The 15,292-nt window shown below is 41.3% G+C and overlaps 1 protein-coding gene across 1 annotated transcript in view; it reads right to left on the bottom strand.

Annotated features, from left to right (window-relative positions):
• LOC124556853 (protein MON2 homolog) overlaps positions 1 to 15,292 on the bottom strand; it is a gene marked incomplete in the record, with an annotated part of 217,153 nt that overhangs the window by 53,588 nt on the left and 148,273 nt on the right. Inside the window, 1 exon segment of the mRNA XM_047130874.1 lies at positions 8,127 to 8,255. Coding sequence (XP_046986830.1) covers positions 8,127 to 8,255 — 129 coding nt within the window.

Genomic DNA, 15,292 nt, shown 5'->3' with positions numbered 1-15,292 from the left:
CATTTCTACGGAATCCAAATTGATCTTCCCCGAGGTTGGCTTCTATCAGTTTTTCCATTCGTCTGTAAAGAATTCGCGTTAGTATTTTGCAGCTGTGACTTATTAAACTGATAGTTCAGTAATTTTCACATCTGTCAACACCTGCTTTCTTTGGGATTGGAATTATTATATTCTTCTTGAAGTTTGAGGGTATTTCGCCTGTCTCATACATCTTGCTCACCAGATGGTAGAGTTTTGCGAGGACTGGCTCTCCCAAGGCTGTCAGTAGTTCTAATGGAATGTTGTCTACTCCGGGGGCCTTGTTTCGACTAAGGTCTTTCAGTGCTCTGTCAAACTCTTCACGCAGAATCATATCTCCCATTTCATCTTCATCTACCTCCTCTTCTATTTCCATAATATTGTCCTCAAGTACATCGCCCTTGTATAGACCCTCTATATACTCCTTCCACCTTTCTGCTTTCCCTCCTTTGCTTAGAACTGGGTTTCCATCTGAGCTCTTGATATTCATACAAGTGGCTCTCTTTTCTCCAAAGGTCTCTTTAATTTTCCTGTAGGCAGTATCTACACTCCTGGAAATGGAAAAAAGAACACATTGACACCGGTGTGTCAGACCCACCATACTTGCTCCGGACACTGCGAGAGGGCTGTACAAGCAATGATCACACGCACGGCACAGCGGACACACCAGGAACCGCGGTGTTGGCCGACGAATGGCGCTAGCTGCGCAGCATTTGTGCACCGCTGCCGTCAGTGTCAGCCAGTTTGCCGTGGCATACGGAGCTCCATCGCAGTATTTAACACTGGTAGCATGCCGCGACAGCGTGGACATGAACCGTATGTGCAGTTGACGGACTTTGAGCGAGGGCGTATAGTGGGCATGCGGGAGGCCGCGTGGACGTACCGCCGAATTGCTCAACACGTGGGGCGTGAGGTCTCCACAGTACATCGATGTTGTCGCCAGTGGTCGGCGGAAGGTGCACGTGCCCGTCGACCTGGGACCGGACCGCAGCGACGCACGGATGCACGCCAAGACCGTAGGATCCTACGCAGTGCCGTAGGGGACCGCACCACCACTTCCCAGCAAATTAGGGACACTGTTGCTCCTGGGGTATCGGCGAGGACCATTCGCAACCGTCTCCATGAAGCTGGGCTACGGTCCCGCACACCGTTAGGCCGTCTTCCGCTCACGCCCCAACATCGTGCAGCCTGCCTCCAGTGGTGTCGCGACAGGCGTGAATGGAGGGACGAATGGAGACGTGTCGTCTTCAGCGATGAGAGTCGCTTCCGCATTGGTGCCAATGATGGTCGTATGCGTGTTTGGCGCCGTGCAGGTGAGCGCCACAATCAGGACTGCATACGACCGAGGCACACAGGGCCAACACCCGGCATCATGGTGTAGGGAGCGATCTCCTACACTGGCCGTACACCACTGGTGATCGTCGAGGGGACACTGAATAGTGCACGGTACATCCAAACCGTCATCGAACCCATCGTTCTACCATTCCTAGACCGGCAAGGGAACTTGCTGTTCCAACAGGACAATGCACGTCCGCATGTATCCCGTGCCACCCAACGTGCTCTAGAAGGTGTAAGTCAACTACCCTGGCCAGCAAGATCTCCGGATCTGTCCCCCATTGAGCATGTTTGGGACTGGATGAAGCGTCGTCTCACGCGGTCTGCACGTCCAGCACGAACGCTGGTCCAACTGAGGCGCCAGGTGGAAATGGCATGGCAAGCCGTTCCACAGGACTACATCCAGCATCTCTACGATCGTCTCCATGGGAGAATAGCAGCCTGCATTGCTGCGAAAGGTGGATATACACTGTACTAGTGCCGACATTGTGCATGATCTGTTGCCTGTGTCTATGTGCCTGTGGTTCTGTCAGTGTGATCATGTGATGTATCTGACCCCAGGAATGTGTCAATAAAGTTTCCCCTTCCTGGGACAATGAATTCACGGTGTTCTTATTTCAATTTCCAGGAGCGTATCTTACCCCTAGTGAGATAAGCCTCTACATCCTTACATTTGTCCTCTAGCCATGCCTGCATAGCCATTTTGCACTTCCTGTCGATCTCATTTTTGAGACGTTTGTATTCCTTTTTGCCTGCTTCATTAACCGCATTTTTATATTTTCTCCTTTCGTCAATTAAATTCAATATTTCTACTGTTACCCAAGGGTTTCTACCAGCCCTCGTCTTTTTACCTATTTGATCCTCCGCTGCCTTCATTATTTCATCCCTCAAAGCCACCCATTCTTCTTCTACTGTACTTCTTTCCCCCATTCTTGTCAATTGTTCCCATATGCTCTCCCTGAAACTCTGTACAACCTCTGGTTCTTTCAGTTTATCCAGGTCCCATCTCCTTAAATTCCCACCTTTTTGTAGTTTCTTCAGTTTTAATCTACAGTTCATAACCAATAGATTGTGGTCAGAGTCCACATCTGCCCCTGGGAATGTCCTACAATTTAAAACCTGGTTCCTAAATCTTTGTCTTACCATTATATAATCTATCTGATACCTTTTAGTATCTCCAGGGTTCTTCCATGTATACAACCTTCTTTCATGATTCTTGAACCAAGTGTTAGCTATGATTAAGTTATGCTCTGCACAAAATTCTACCAGGTGGCTTCTTCTTTCATTTCTCTCCCCCAATCCATATTCACCTACTATGTTTCCTTCTCTCCCTTTTCCTACTGTCGAATTCCAGTCGCCCATGACTATTAAATTTTCGTCTCCCTTCACTACCTGAATAATTTATTTTATCTCATCATACATTTCATCAATATCTTCATCATCTGCAGAGCTATTTGCCATATAAACTTGTACTACTGTAGTAGGCGTGGGCTTCGAGTCTATCTTGGCCACAATAATGCGTTCACTATGCTGTTTGTAGTAGCTTACCCGTACTCCTATTTTTTTTATTCATTATTAAACCTACTCCTGCAGTACCCCTATTTGATTTTGTATTTATAACCATGTATTCACCGGACCAAAAGTCTTGTTCCTCCTGCCACCGAACTTCACTAATTCCCACTATATCTAACTTTAACCTATCCATTTCCCTTTTTAGATTTTCTAACCTACCTGCCTGATTAAGGGATCTGACATTCCATGCTCCGATCCGCAGAACACCAGTTTTCTTTCTCCTGATAACGACGTCCTCTTGAGTAGTCCCCACCCAAAGATCCGAATGGGGGACTATTTTACCTCCGGAATATTTTACCCAAGAGGACGCCATCATCATTTAATCATACAGTAAAGCTGCATGCCCTCGGGAAAAATTACGGCTGTAGTTTCCCCTTGCTTTCAGCCGCTCGCAGTACCAGAACAGCAAGGCCATTTTGGCTAATGTTACAAGGCCAGATCAGTCAACCATCCAGACTGTTGCCCCTGCAACTACTGAAAAGGCTGCTGCCCCTCTTCAGGAACCACACATTTGTCTGGCTACTGTACTAGTGTGCTCATAAAAATGCGGGCAGCAGGGCAAGAAGCAGTGGCAAGAAGCGGTATACCACATGATGCTCCTCCTGTAGCATGTTCTTTGGGATGCACAACATTACTGTTGGTTTTCATGTCAGTTTAGATATGGTGAGGTTACTTATCTGGTGTAGTGTTCATTATGGATGGCATAAAGCAAACACAACAGGTATTACATGAAGAAGCAATAGCAATATTTTTCTGAGCCCATAAATTCTACTGGGTAGAGCCAGAAGCTGACACAGTGCCCTGGTGTAGCACTCGCCCTTGTGTTGCTGGTTACCAGTGTAGGCAAAGGATGAAGTGTGAGGCATGGGACAGAGACAGAGATCACACCGGCACAACTGCAAAGTATTCTCTGTTCTCCTCTGCGCATAATGCCTCCTTACATGAAGTCTACTTTCATTATGCAGACTTCTAGGATGTATTTTGTGCTTTAATGATACCAAGAGGAACAGCAGCATTGCCCTACAAGGTGAAGTCTAGAATGAGGAGGCTACATGAGAATGTGAAGTAAAATCTTTTCTAAAATTGCCTAATATTCTAGCAGTACCAACCTCTACTCATGGTCTTTATGTTGTGGCTATTATTTTAAAAAGAAACATCAAAATGAGTGACTCATCAATGAAAGTAGTATTTTTTAAATATGTGTCACCTGTCAGCCAATCACTTTGGCGACAGTCTCAAAGGCACTCATTTTGAAAATAACAATACATATCTGATCAGAACTCCTGTAACAAATTTATCAAAAAAATATGGTAAGTTTTGAAAGTGTTTCTGCTCTTACATCTTCTTCTGCTTCATTAGGATCCTTCTGGATCATGTGTGGCTTGTTTTGGATGTCTTATTTCTTCCCAATACCTTTTCATTCTCTCGCTTCTTCTACTTCTTTCATCTCCTGTTAACACAACTTTGATTTTGGTGTCCGGCCACCTGTGACCATCCACCAACCTTTTATACTTCTCCCTGTCCTGTACTACTGTCTGCAGACTCCTTTCTTTTATTCCTACAGCCTTCCAGTCATTTCTGACTTCCTTCACCCAGTTGTTTCCCGTATGACATGTTGCATTCCATATCTTCTTGTCAACCTCTCCACGTCCATCCTCATTATGTGCCCAGTAAATCGTAACCACCCCTTCCATATCTCGCTCGATATGGGTTCAATATTTTCATACTGTTCCTGTCTTCTTCTGTGTATCCAAATATCCCCATGTTTTTTGGTGCCCCATATGCCTCTCAAAATTTTCCACTCCTCCTCCTCCTCCTCCTCCTCCAACTGTATAGGAGCTCTCTTGCCATGTGTGATCGTTTCTGGTGCATATAGAGCAGCATTTCTTACAGTTGCTGTGTAATGTCACAATTTGGCATTCCATGAAAGATTTTTCTTGCCATATGTTGTTTTCACCAAAAACCAAAGCTTCTGTAAAAGTGGTGCCCTATCTATTGCACTATTGTTGCTCTGTATGCCACCAGTTAGCTTCTCGCCCAAATAACGAAAACTGTTGACTTTTTCAACCACTTGGCCATCTATCTTCCAGTCAGACTCAGTGTTAAATGTCTTGGTCTTCTTATATGCAATTTTCAGTCTGACCGTTTCTGCTGTTTCTACTGGATTTTTTAGTGCTGTCTTTGCCTCTTCTTCTGTCTCATTTAAGAGTGCCATGTCATCTGCGAATGTCAGGCAGTCCACTGTTGCATTATGTTTGACCTTGTACCCTATTCGCACACCTTTGATCTTCATGTTACTATTTAGTTGTCTCCACTGTGTCTCACTACTTCGTCCAGACCAGGTTAAATAAAACTGGTGACAGTCCATCTCCTTGCCGGACTCCTGTTTTTATTTCGAAGCTGTCTGACAGCATACTGCGATGCCTGATACTTGCAGTAGTGTTGCTAAACATTTCCTTTATTATTGCATGTGTTGTAGCATCCAGTCCTCTATCTTCTAACATGTCAAGCAGAGTATTTCTGTCAACTGAATCGTAGGCCTTTTGGAAGTCCACACATGTCACTATTGTCTTCTTTTCCTTTCCTGTGTCCGTGTTCTATTATCTTTTTTATTCCAAATATCTGTTCAGTACAGTTCCTCCCTATTTTAAAGCCACACTGGTACTCTCATATTGTTGGACCCAGTTGTTCTTCAACTCTGTTCAGCAAGATTCTTGACAAAACCTCGTAACCTATGTTTAAAAGAGAGGTGCCCCTGTAGTTATCTAGTGCTTTCTTGTTCCCCCTCTTGTGTAGTGGTATTATAATGGCTTCTTTCCAGTCTATGGGTATTTTCGTATTTCTCTACATATCCATCATTATATTGTACATACTTCTTTCTATTTCAGGACCATCTCACTTGATCTCTTCAGCGCACATACCATCCTTGCCTGATGCCTTGTTGTTTTTGAGGTTTTTAACTGCCTCTGCTACTTCTGTCCTGGAGTGTGCATGGTTTAGATTATTCTGACTTTCATCCCTAGAGCATAAGTGTGTCCACTTTACTGTCAGTGGTGCTGCATTCAGCAAATCCCTAAAATACCTAGCCATTTCCTCGAACACCTCTTTCTCGCTAATTTTTATTGTGCCATCTTGTCCTGTTACAAAGGGTTCTTTTGCCTTCAAGCTTTTAATTCTGCTCTTCATTTCTCTGAAAAAGACTTGTGATTTGTGTTTCTTGAAGGCTGTGTTTGCTTCTTCAAGTTTCTCATTCCATCTACTTCTCTCGGTATTTCTGATCATTTTGCTAGCAATTTTTCTCGTATTCTGGAACTTCGACCAGTCTTCTTGCTTTTTACAGGATTGCCATTTCATCCACACTTTCCTCCTGGTCTCAACTGTGTTCTCACATTCATCTGTCCACCACTCATGCTTCCTTTTCTTGTTGTTAGTAGCCAGTCGCACTGCTTCTTCTTCCATCATATGTCTCACTCTCTTCCAACCACTCTGAACTACCATTCTCTTTGCATACTCTGCTCTGTGTTTTTTCAGAAGATCTAGGTCAATTCTGTGAGTGTTTATGGTCCTATGTTTCCTTGCTCTGTTGGGTGTCCATCTGCATTTTATTTCGACAAGGTAGTGATCTGACTCCATCCTGCTATTTTTCCTCACTTTTGTGTTCATAATCTCTCTGTGATTCCTGTCACAGATTGCTGCATGGTCTAGCTGTTTTTCCCCAATCCTGTTTCCAGGGCTGACCCACATTGTTTTCTTGCTTACATTAGTTTTGTAAAGGGTGGTCATTATTCTCATCTGGTGTCTCCTACAGAGGTCCACTAATCTCTCATCATTCTTGTTTGTTCTCTTGTGGGCTGGATAATCTCCCACAGGACCTCTAAACTTCCTTTCCGTGCCTATTTGCGCATTAAAATCTCCACGAAAATAGTGACACCTCTTTTGTCCACATCTGTCACTACCTTATCCAAAGTGGCATAAAAATGTTCAGTTACTGCATTGTCTTTTTTGTTCTTATCATTTGTTGGTGCATGTGCATTTAATATTGTACAGGTTTTGTTTCCTATTTTCATTGTCAGATATGACAGCCTCTTGCTTATGCCCTTCCACGCAGTGATACTATCCAGGTATCTACAATCTACTACAACGGCTGTGCCAAATATAAAAGGTTGCTTTGGCCCCCCAACACCGGGTTTCCCTTTCAGAATTACATACCCCTTTGATTCCATCATGCTTTTGTCCCTGAGTCTTGTTTCCTGTAGTGCCAGTATGCCAATCCCAAGTTCTCTCATACTGTCAAGAACTTGCTTTAGCTTGCCCACCTTCATCATTGTATAATTATGGTTGCCATTTTAAAAGCCTGTTTCAGTCTGAGTTTGTGTCCGTGATTTAAATTGGATTTTGAGGTACTGGCAGGTTCACACTTTTGTTTCGCACATGATGCAGGCTCCCCAGAATCCAATAGCCTGCTCACATTGACCTCGGTAAACGAGGGATTATTAGCCCCCTGGGGTATATTTGTGATTATCATATGCTTCATGACAGCTTTACAAGCCGAAGTTTCAACTTTGGTTACTGCATTTGTAGTAGTGTGGTTACAATGGAGGTGGTTAGCCCTAGAGGATGTAATCAGGCCGCCCCACTGGGGTCGGACGACTTTTGTGGCTGCTCCACTGGAGTACAGACACCACTCTGGTTCATCCGCCTTGATGACTGTTGGAATTTGCCAAATCTGCTTTTGAACTGACAGTCCATCTTCTTCTGCTCTTACATCAAAATATTATAAAAGCAATTACAGTTTGACTAGGTTCGGTGTGATTTTCCAGGCCAAAAATTAGAGGCACTATTCCAAAATTAGACTTGGAAATCGAAAGAATGTCTCTCCTGTCTTGAACATCACTTTCGGCAGCCCAACACAGGTCATTATGGTACACTACATAATAGTTTTGATTTCATCCTGAATGTTTGTAAAACATTAACAGTCCAATAAAAATAGCACTCATCACTGACCTATGAAAGCTTACAAACTACTTGAACTATTAACACTCAATAATGTCACTGAAAAAAGATTTTCATATGAGTGAGTGACACACACACACACACACACACACACACACACACACACACACATGCACTCACTCTCAACTGAAATTAACACACAAACTAGGAGAAAAATCCAATATGTAACAGGAAATTGAGCTACTTACACAAATAATTTTGTGCAGGACACAGGCATTTATCACAGACATATCACTAGCAGTGATTCTGTACAACTCTATGGCCATAGTCAAAGCCTTTTCACCAAATGGAATGTAATTCACAGCCATCCACTCTCCCTGAGGCACAAATAATAATAATAATAATAATAATAATAATAATAATAATAATAATAATGATAATGATAAAACAGTTAAAACATAATACCCTTTATATGTTTAGATAATTTTATAGAAGGAAAAAACTCAGAATAAAGGTTTTTGATAAATTTTCTGATTTTACATGTTAACTTGAGGACATCAAAGAATTTTAGACATGTTTCATTACTCATTTATGTTATGAAACATGTCTAAGTATCAGAAGGTCAATAGTCTCATCTGAAATTGCATAATATGAATCATCATGGGATTAAGGCATGAAAGTGTTTGCTGTAAACCAGTTGCAGGCTCGTTTAGCTACCATTCTAGCTGAGTCTAGTATCATTGTGTTTAGGCACTTGATTCATGTGAATGGGTTATCAGTAAATTTACAGTTTTTGAGCCATCAGTTAAAATTTATGAAGGCCACTCAGATAGGTTACAAATAATGAAAGAAGTAAACGTAATCACTCACAATTCAGTCAATGCTTCAAGTGGCCAACAGGCACAAAAACAGATAGAAAACATCGCTAAACTTTAAGGTAATGCTCTTCCTTGAAGCTAAAAAACTAACAAAAGCACACATGTGGCTTCATTGCCCCAGCAAGCTATACTTTTCTGGCATCACATCTCAAATAGGGTGAGGGGTTCTGTTGGGAGGAGTGAATGAAGGAATCAGAAGATGGGAAAGTGGTGTTGGAGGGCAGGGAGTGTGGTGACTGGAATGGAGAGGCACTAAGAAAACACAACACTAGTGTGGTACAAGTGAGCAGACAAGGAAAGTTGCATTTTGAAGTGGGATGCATGGGGACATGGGTGTAAAAAAGGGGCTAGAGGAGATTTAAATCTCGTTTTCACAGGTTTGTATTACATACAAGTACACGCCCCTACCAGTACATATGCCAACACCCTACTTGCAGACTGTCATGCTAACTTACACAATGTTATGGGCTTCATCTTCAATTACATAAATAAATTTTTTGTGACGTGGCAAATCGGTTTCAAATTGTATAATAGGAATCTCATTATAACATTCAGCAAATTCGTTATTATCACTAACTTGTAATAAAGTCTACACCATTGTTTAAAGTGATGAAATGGATTCTAAAAGTATTGTAACAGAGTGTGAACTTAGTGAGATTCATGTTGCAGCAGAACAATCAATACCTTATAGATATTTTTTATTTCAGTATAATAATAATAATAATAATAATAATAATAAAATGGTGAAATGGAAATTTATTTTGTGGTTTTAGAAATTTAAAGCTACCCTTCACCCATATTGAAATTCTATGTAAATACAACAATGACCCTATTGCTGCTTTCTGCGAGTAATGACTGTTCAGCTGTGCAAATTTGGTTACAAAATTAAGTACTGTACAGGTAAAGAAAATTTAATATTTACAGCACCTATGGCCGGTCTGCACATTGAATAACTCTAAAATTAAATAGCATAGTATTGCTTGCAGCAGAAACCTTGATTTCCAATGTACATTCAATATATTGTAGCTAACATCCAAATTTAGAAATAGCACACTTTGGAATGCTATACTCTTATTTCTGTTGTCAGATATCACCATGTTACTTAATGTGAGCTGGTGCAGCATCTCACATACATGTATTGCACTTCTGTATAGAGTCAGAAATGTGACTCAAAAGGATTTCAAAATTGATAACTCTTATTCAAAAATGATTTTTGAACTAAACACCATCCTCAGCAGATAGCTTCCTTAGTAGCTTATTGGATGTCTCCAAACAATTCCTACAAGATACCCATTGCCTATCAATGGCATCGTAAGTTCCTTGGTCAGAAGCTATACAACTCCTATACGAATAACTTCACTAGCCGCCATCTTTAAAGTGGTGTAAGTAGTGTTTCCTATTCAGCATGTCAAAACACTAACTTGCATGTGAGGGTGGAGTGGTGGCGGTGGCGGCAGCAGTGCGGATGGTGGTGATGGTGGTGGTGGTGGCGGTGGTGGGATGCATGTGTAAGTAGTTCATGCCAGTGGAAACTGGGTATATGGCCAAGGCATCAGGGGACGTGTTGTACACAAAATTCCCCGTCTACGTCTCAGTGAGCTGGGGACAGGGGAGGGGAGTGGAAACTGAGGATAGATCCACATGGGATGGATTGTGAAGCAACCACAGAAGTCGAGCAAGCTATGCTCAACAGTATTCTCTGCCATTGTGCTATCAACTTTGCTCTTGGCCACAGCTTGACAGCAGTCTTTATTCATGTGGACCACTGGTTGGTAGTGAATCCCTCATAAAAGTCTGTGGAAAAGTTATAATACAGGGTGATTCAAAAAGAATACCACAACTTTAGGAATTTAAAACTCTGCAACGACAAAAGGCAGAGCTAAGCACTATCTGTCGGCGAATTAAGGGAGCTATAAAGTTTCATTTAGTTGTACATTTGTTCGCCATTTCAGCCAATAAAGTTTTTGGTCCCTTTTTCTTCAAAGGTGCTACTGTAACTGGACTACAGTATCTGGAGATGTTAGAGAATTGGCTGTTCCCTCAGCTCGAACAAGAAGCACAACAATTCATATTTCAGCAGGATGGAGCGCCACCACATTGGCACTTATCTGTCCGTAACTACCTGAACGTCAACTACCCGAGGCGATGGATCGGCCGCCAGGCAGCCCAAGACAGAGCACTTCATCACTGGCCTCCAAGAAGCCCTGATCTTACCCCCTGCGATTTTTTCTTATGGGGGTATGTTAAGGATATAGTGTTTCGGCCACCTCTCCCAGCCACCATTGATGATTTGAAATGAGAAATAACAGCAGCTATCCAAACTGTTACGCCTGATATGCTACAGAGAGTGTGGAACGAGCTGGAGTATCGGGTTGATATTGCTCGTGTGTCTGGAGGGGGCCATATTGAACATCTCTGAACTTGTTTTTGAGTGAAAAAAAACCTTTTTAAATACTCTTTGTAATGATGTATAACAGAAGGTTATATTATGTTTCTTTCATTAAATACACATTTTCAAAGTTGTGGTATTCTTTTTGAATCACCCTGTATAGTTGGAACACGACATGTCTACCTTCGCTGCCTCTGACAGGGTAGGGCATACATGTTCCTGGAATGGAACAGGTCATGTTAGGTGAGTGAATAGTGCAGGTCTTGCACCCAAGTCTTCCACAAAGATAAGCTATGTGATCAGAAGTATCCGGACACACCAAAAAACATACATTTTTTGTATTAGGTGCATTGTGCTGCCACCTACTGCAGGTACTCCATATCAGTGAACTCAGTAGTCATCAGACATCATGAGAGAGCAGAATACCAGATTTCCACACTCCCAAAGAGCCATAGGTCCACCGTTTACGATGAGAAAGTGAAGTGGGAACGTGAAGGGACACATACAGCACAAAAGTGTACATGTCGACCTCATCTATTCACTGACAGAGACTGCTGACAGTTAAAGAGGGTTGTAATGTGTAATAAGCAGACATCTATCCAGACCATCACACAGGAATTCCAAACTGCATCAGGATCCACTGCACGTACTGACAGGCGGGAGGTGAGAAAACTTGGATTTCATGGTTGAGCGGCTGCTCATAAGCCACACATCATGCCAGTACATGCCAAACGACACATCGCTTGGTGTAGAGAGTGTAAACATTGGATGAGTGAACAGTGAAAAAACATTGTGTACCGTGATTCACTTCACTCAATGTGGCGATCTGATGGCAGGGTGTGGGTATGGCGAATGCCCGGTGAACATCATCTGCCAGCATGAGTAGTGCTAACAGTACAATTCGGAGGCAGCGATGTTATGGTGCGCACAATGCATGGCCTGTGGCAGAGTGGTTACATGACAGTAACATCCCTGTAATGGACTGGCCTGCACAGAGTCCAGACCTGAATCCTATAGAACACCTTTGGGATCTTTTGGAACGCCAACTTGATGCCAGGCCTCACCGACCAACATCAACACCTCTCCTCAGTGCAGCACTCCGTGAAGAATGGACTGCCATTCTCAAAGAAACCTTCCAGGACCTGACTGAATGTATGCCTGCAAGAATGGAAGCTGTCATCAAGGGTAAGGGTGGGCCAACACCATATTGAATTCCCACATTACCGATGGAGGGCACCATAAACTCGTAAGTTATTTTCAGCCAGGTGTCCGGATACTTTTGATCACATAGTCTATGACACTTCTGGTGATGGGTTGAGAATAGGTGTGAAATAAAGGACTGTCTGAGCTTAATGGGGATTTCAGGTTTGTTTATGTGCCTGTCAATCGCACAATGTCTAAACTATATTGAGTGTTATTACTGTTATTCCTTTCATTATTTGTATTCTACCTAGGACTTTTCCAGTGCTTTATGTATGTAGGTTGACAAGATTAGTCGCTCCAACATTGAACCTCATGGTAGTCCCTATTTTATGGTGTGTGTGTGTGTGTGTGTGTGTGTGTGTGTGTGTGTGTGTGTGCGCAAGTGCGCGCACGCTTGCGCTCAATATCCAACCCCAAGTTTTCTGATGCAAAGTAATGACAGTCTGATGATATCAGTATCCATAATAGATGTAGACACTTTTGATTTTTCTCTGTCATCAGCTTTGTCATTCACTCATGGACTACAGTTGTGTCACAAAGTGCTTCACGTATTTATTGTACGAGATGACTAAATGTGTTTTGTAAAAATCCTGCACCAAGATGATTCTCAAAGGAAAACAATTTGTAAAAGTCAGTAAAAGTTTGAAGATGATGTCATGGTGGAACACAAATAAAAAGAGTGGTATAAAACCAGTTCCAAAATGGTCACACCCCAACAGAGTAGCCAGCAATATGGAAGGTCAAAAAATAACTCACAATGCAGCTGTTGTTGAGAAGGTGTAAAATCTGATAATGGCAATGGGAGACATTCTTTCCTTGCAGCTTCTGGTTATTTCCAAAATTTAGAACATTCTTGAAGGTTCTAACTTTGAAAGTAGAGACGAGATAATGAAGGAGGTAAGAATGAAGCTATAGACTGTTCCCAAAGAAATCTTCCAGAGAAGTTTCCTGGTGAGGAAGGATCAGTGGCCTAAATATATAGTGGCACAAGTGGATTGTCATCTAAATCCCACCAAGTATACAATATATTTTTCACACTCAAAGACTGGGTATGATTCAGACAGACCATGTGTGCTCTCCAATAAAATTATTCAAATTGACACACAGTTTCCTGTTATGAATGCAAAACTCCATCTGAACATGAATGCCAGTAAAGGTACAACATTTTTGTTTTCCAAGTAGAATATTATTGTACAGGTAATTAAAAGTTTTGACAGGATCGTAGACAATACAATCAGGATAAGTTTCCATGTTTTGTAGTTACTGAACAACACTTGTTCTGTACCACATATGGGTTTCTACATAAATCAACCTTCATAGAAGTCAAACTGAGAAGCAGTTAATATGTTCCACTAGGAAAAAGAAGCTCAGTATTATGCAAACAGACCAATTGTCTAATACTTTTTGAAACAATTAGAAGTAGTTTAAGGAGGCCGTAATTTGAGTTGTTTTGCTTACGTACATTTTTATAGACTGATATTACTACTACAAATGCTTTAAGTCAATGACCAATTCCAAAGTCATCTCAAATATAAACCCGTCCACTCCACAAAAAATTTTGATATTTTATTAGAAAGATTTGATTTCAAATGACAATAATAGCAAAAAATTTCCCAACTTTTAGTGATCTATGGATTTTTGTAATCTCTGTACTAGTCAAATGTTTGGAAATATTGTTTGTTCACAGTATGTATGGGGTCCACAACATCATAGTCTATATTCTATTTACGACACAACCAACAGAATGCACTTGCAGACATGATGACAGCTCACTACACACTCTCTCAGTTTCCTAAAGGCATATTTTTAGATCTATCAGAGACCTGTGACTTTGTTGAAAACATATGGAGATAGTCTTAGAGATTTAAGCATCACTTTGGAAAAATAAAGTTAATTCTTTTTTTTCCATAGGTTGTGTCTTCAGTCTTTAAACACAATGAAATTCCCATGCCACAATACTGTAGCACACCACAACAGGAGCGAAAACAAATGGTGCAGTTCATCTCCACTTTGTCAATGGGCTATGTCATATTCTTTTCATTTCTCTGGCAGTGTGCTACAGTACCGGTTAGTAAGGATTTCAATTTATACTAGGACTATAGATGTGTACGTGCAAAACAAAAAATTAATTACATTATTTCTGGGTGATAACTGCATATTTTACAACTATCCTTTATAGGAAAGTATAGTGGCAAATGAATGGTTCTGATCATATTTGGAAAACATGGTAAAGGGGGAAAAGACAGCATAGGCAACAGAGTAATTTTTTGTATTAACTATTTCTGATATACAATATAGAGTAAAATAAGCATTTCCTTGAGGTAGTTTCTTGGGACCACTATAGTTCGATACACATCAGTGACTTTCCAGACAATGTTAAACACAGCCAAAACTATTCTTTACTGATGACAACAACACTGTACACATAAAAAGAAAAAGAACAGCAGACTGACTACTAGCAAAAGTAAATGAATCCTTCAAGGATGTTCACTGCTGGCCGATATGTTGTAAACTACAGCAATAATGAAAATGAAGAAAACAAGAAGCATAAATTTCGAATCAAACGGAAAAAAAAAAAATTATTCTGTCAAATTAAGCACAATTCTAGGACCATAGATTTTGGAACAAATAAAATTTTGAGGGATGAATCTTGGCTGTCAATGGAAGTGAATTGAGTGAATAAAGATATTAGCATGGAGAATGTCATCAGCCTGTTTAGTCCCTTATAGTCCTGTCATCTGAGAGTAACAGCAAGTGCCTCACAGTTAAAACACTATTCCCATGTACACTTCACTTCATACTTAGCAATGATGGTTCACTTTGCAAAGACAGTCGGCTAACATTTCTGAATCAAGTACTTTGAAATGTGTGAACACTTAAAAGGACATACGACCAGAAATTTAAACAAACCCTTTTCCTTTTATAGATAAAACCCATTCAATAG

This window comes from Schistocerca americana, chromosome X (genome assembly GCF_021461395.2).
Source record: "Schistocerca americana isolate TAMUIC-IGC-003095 chromosome X, iqSchAmer2.1, whole genome shotgun sequence".
Taxonomy (NCBI): Eukaryota; Metazoa; Arthropoda; class Insecta; order Orthoptera; family Acrididae; genus Schistocerca; species Schistocerca americana.
The sequence above is the reverse complement of the archived record's forward strand: the minus strand, read 5'-3'. Positions and strand labels throughout refer to the sequence as shown.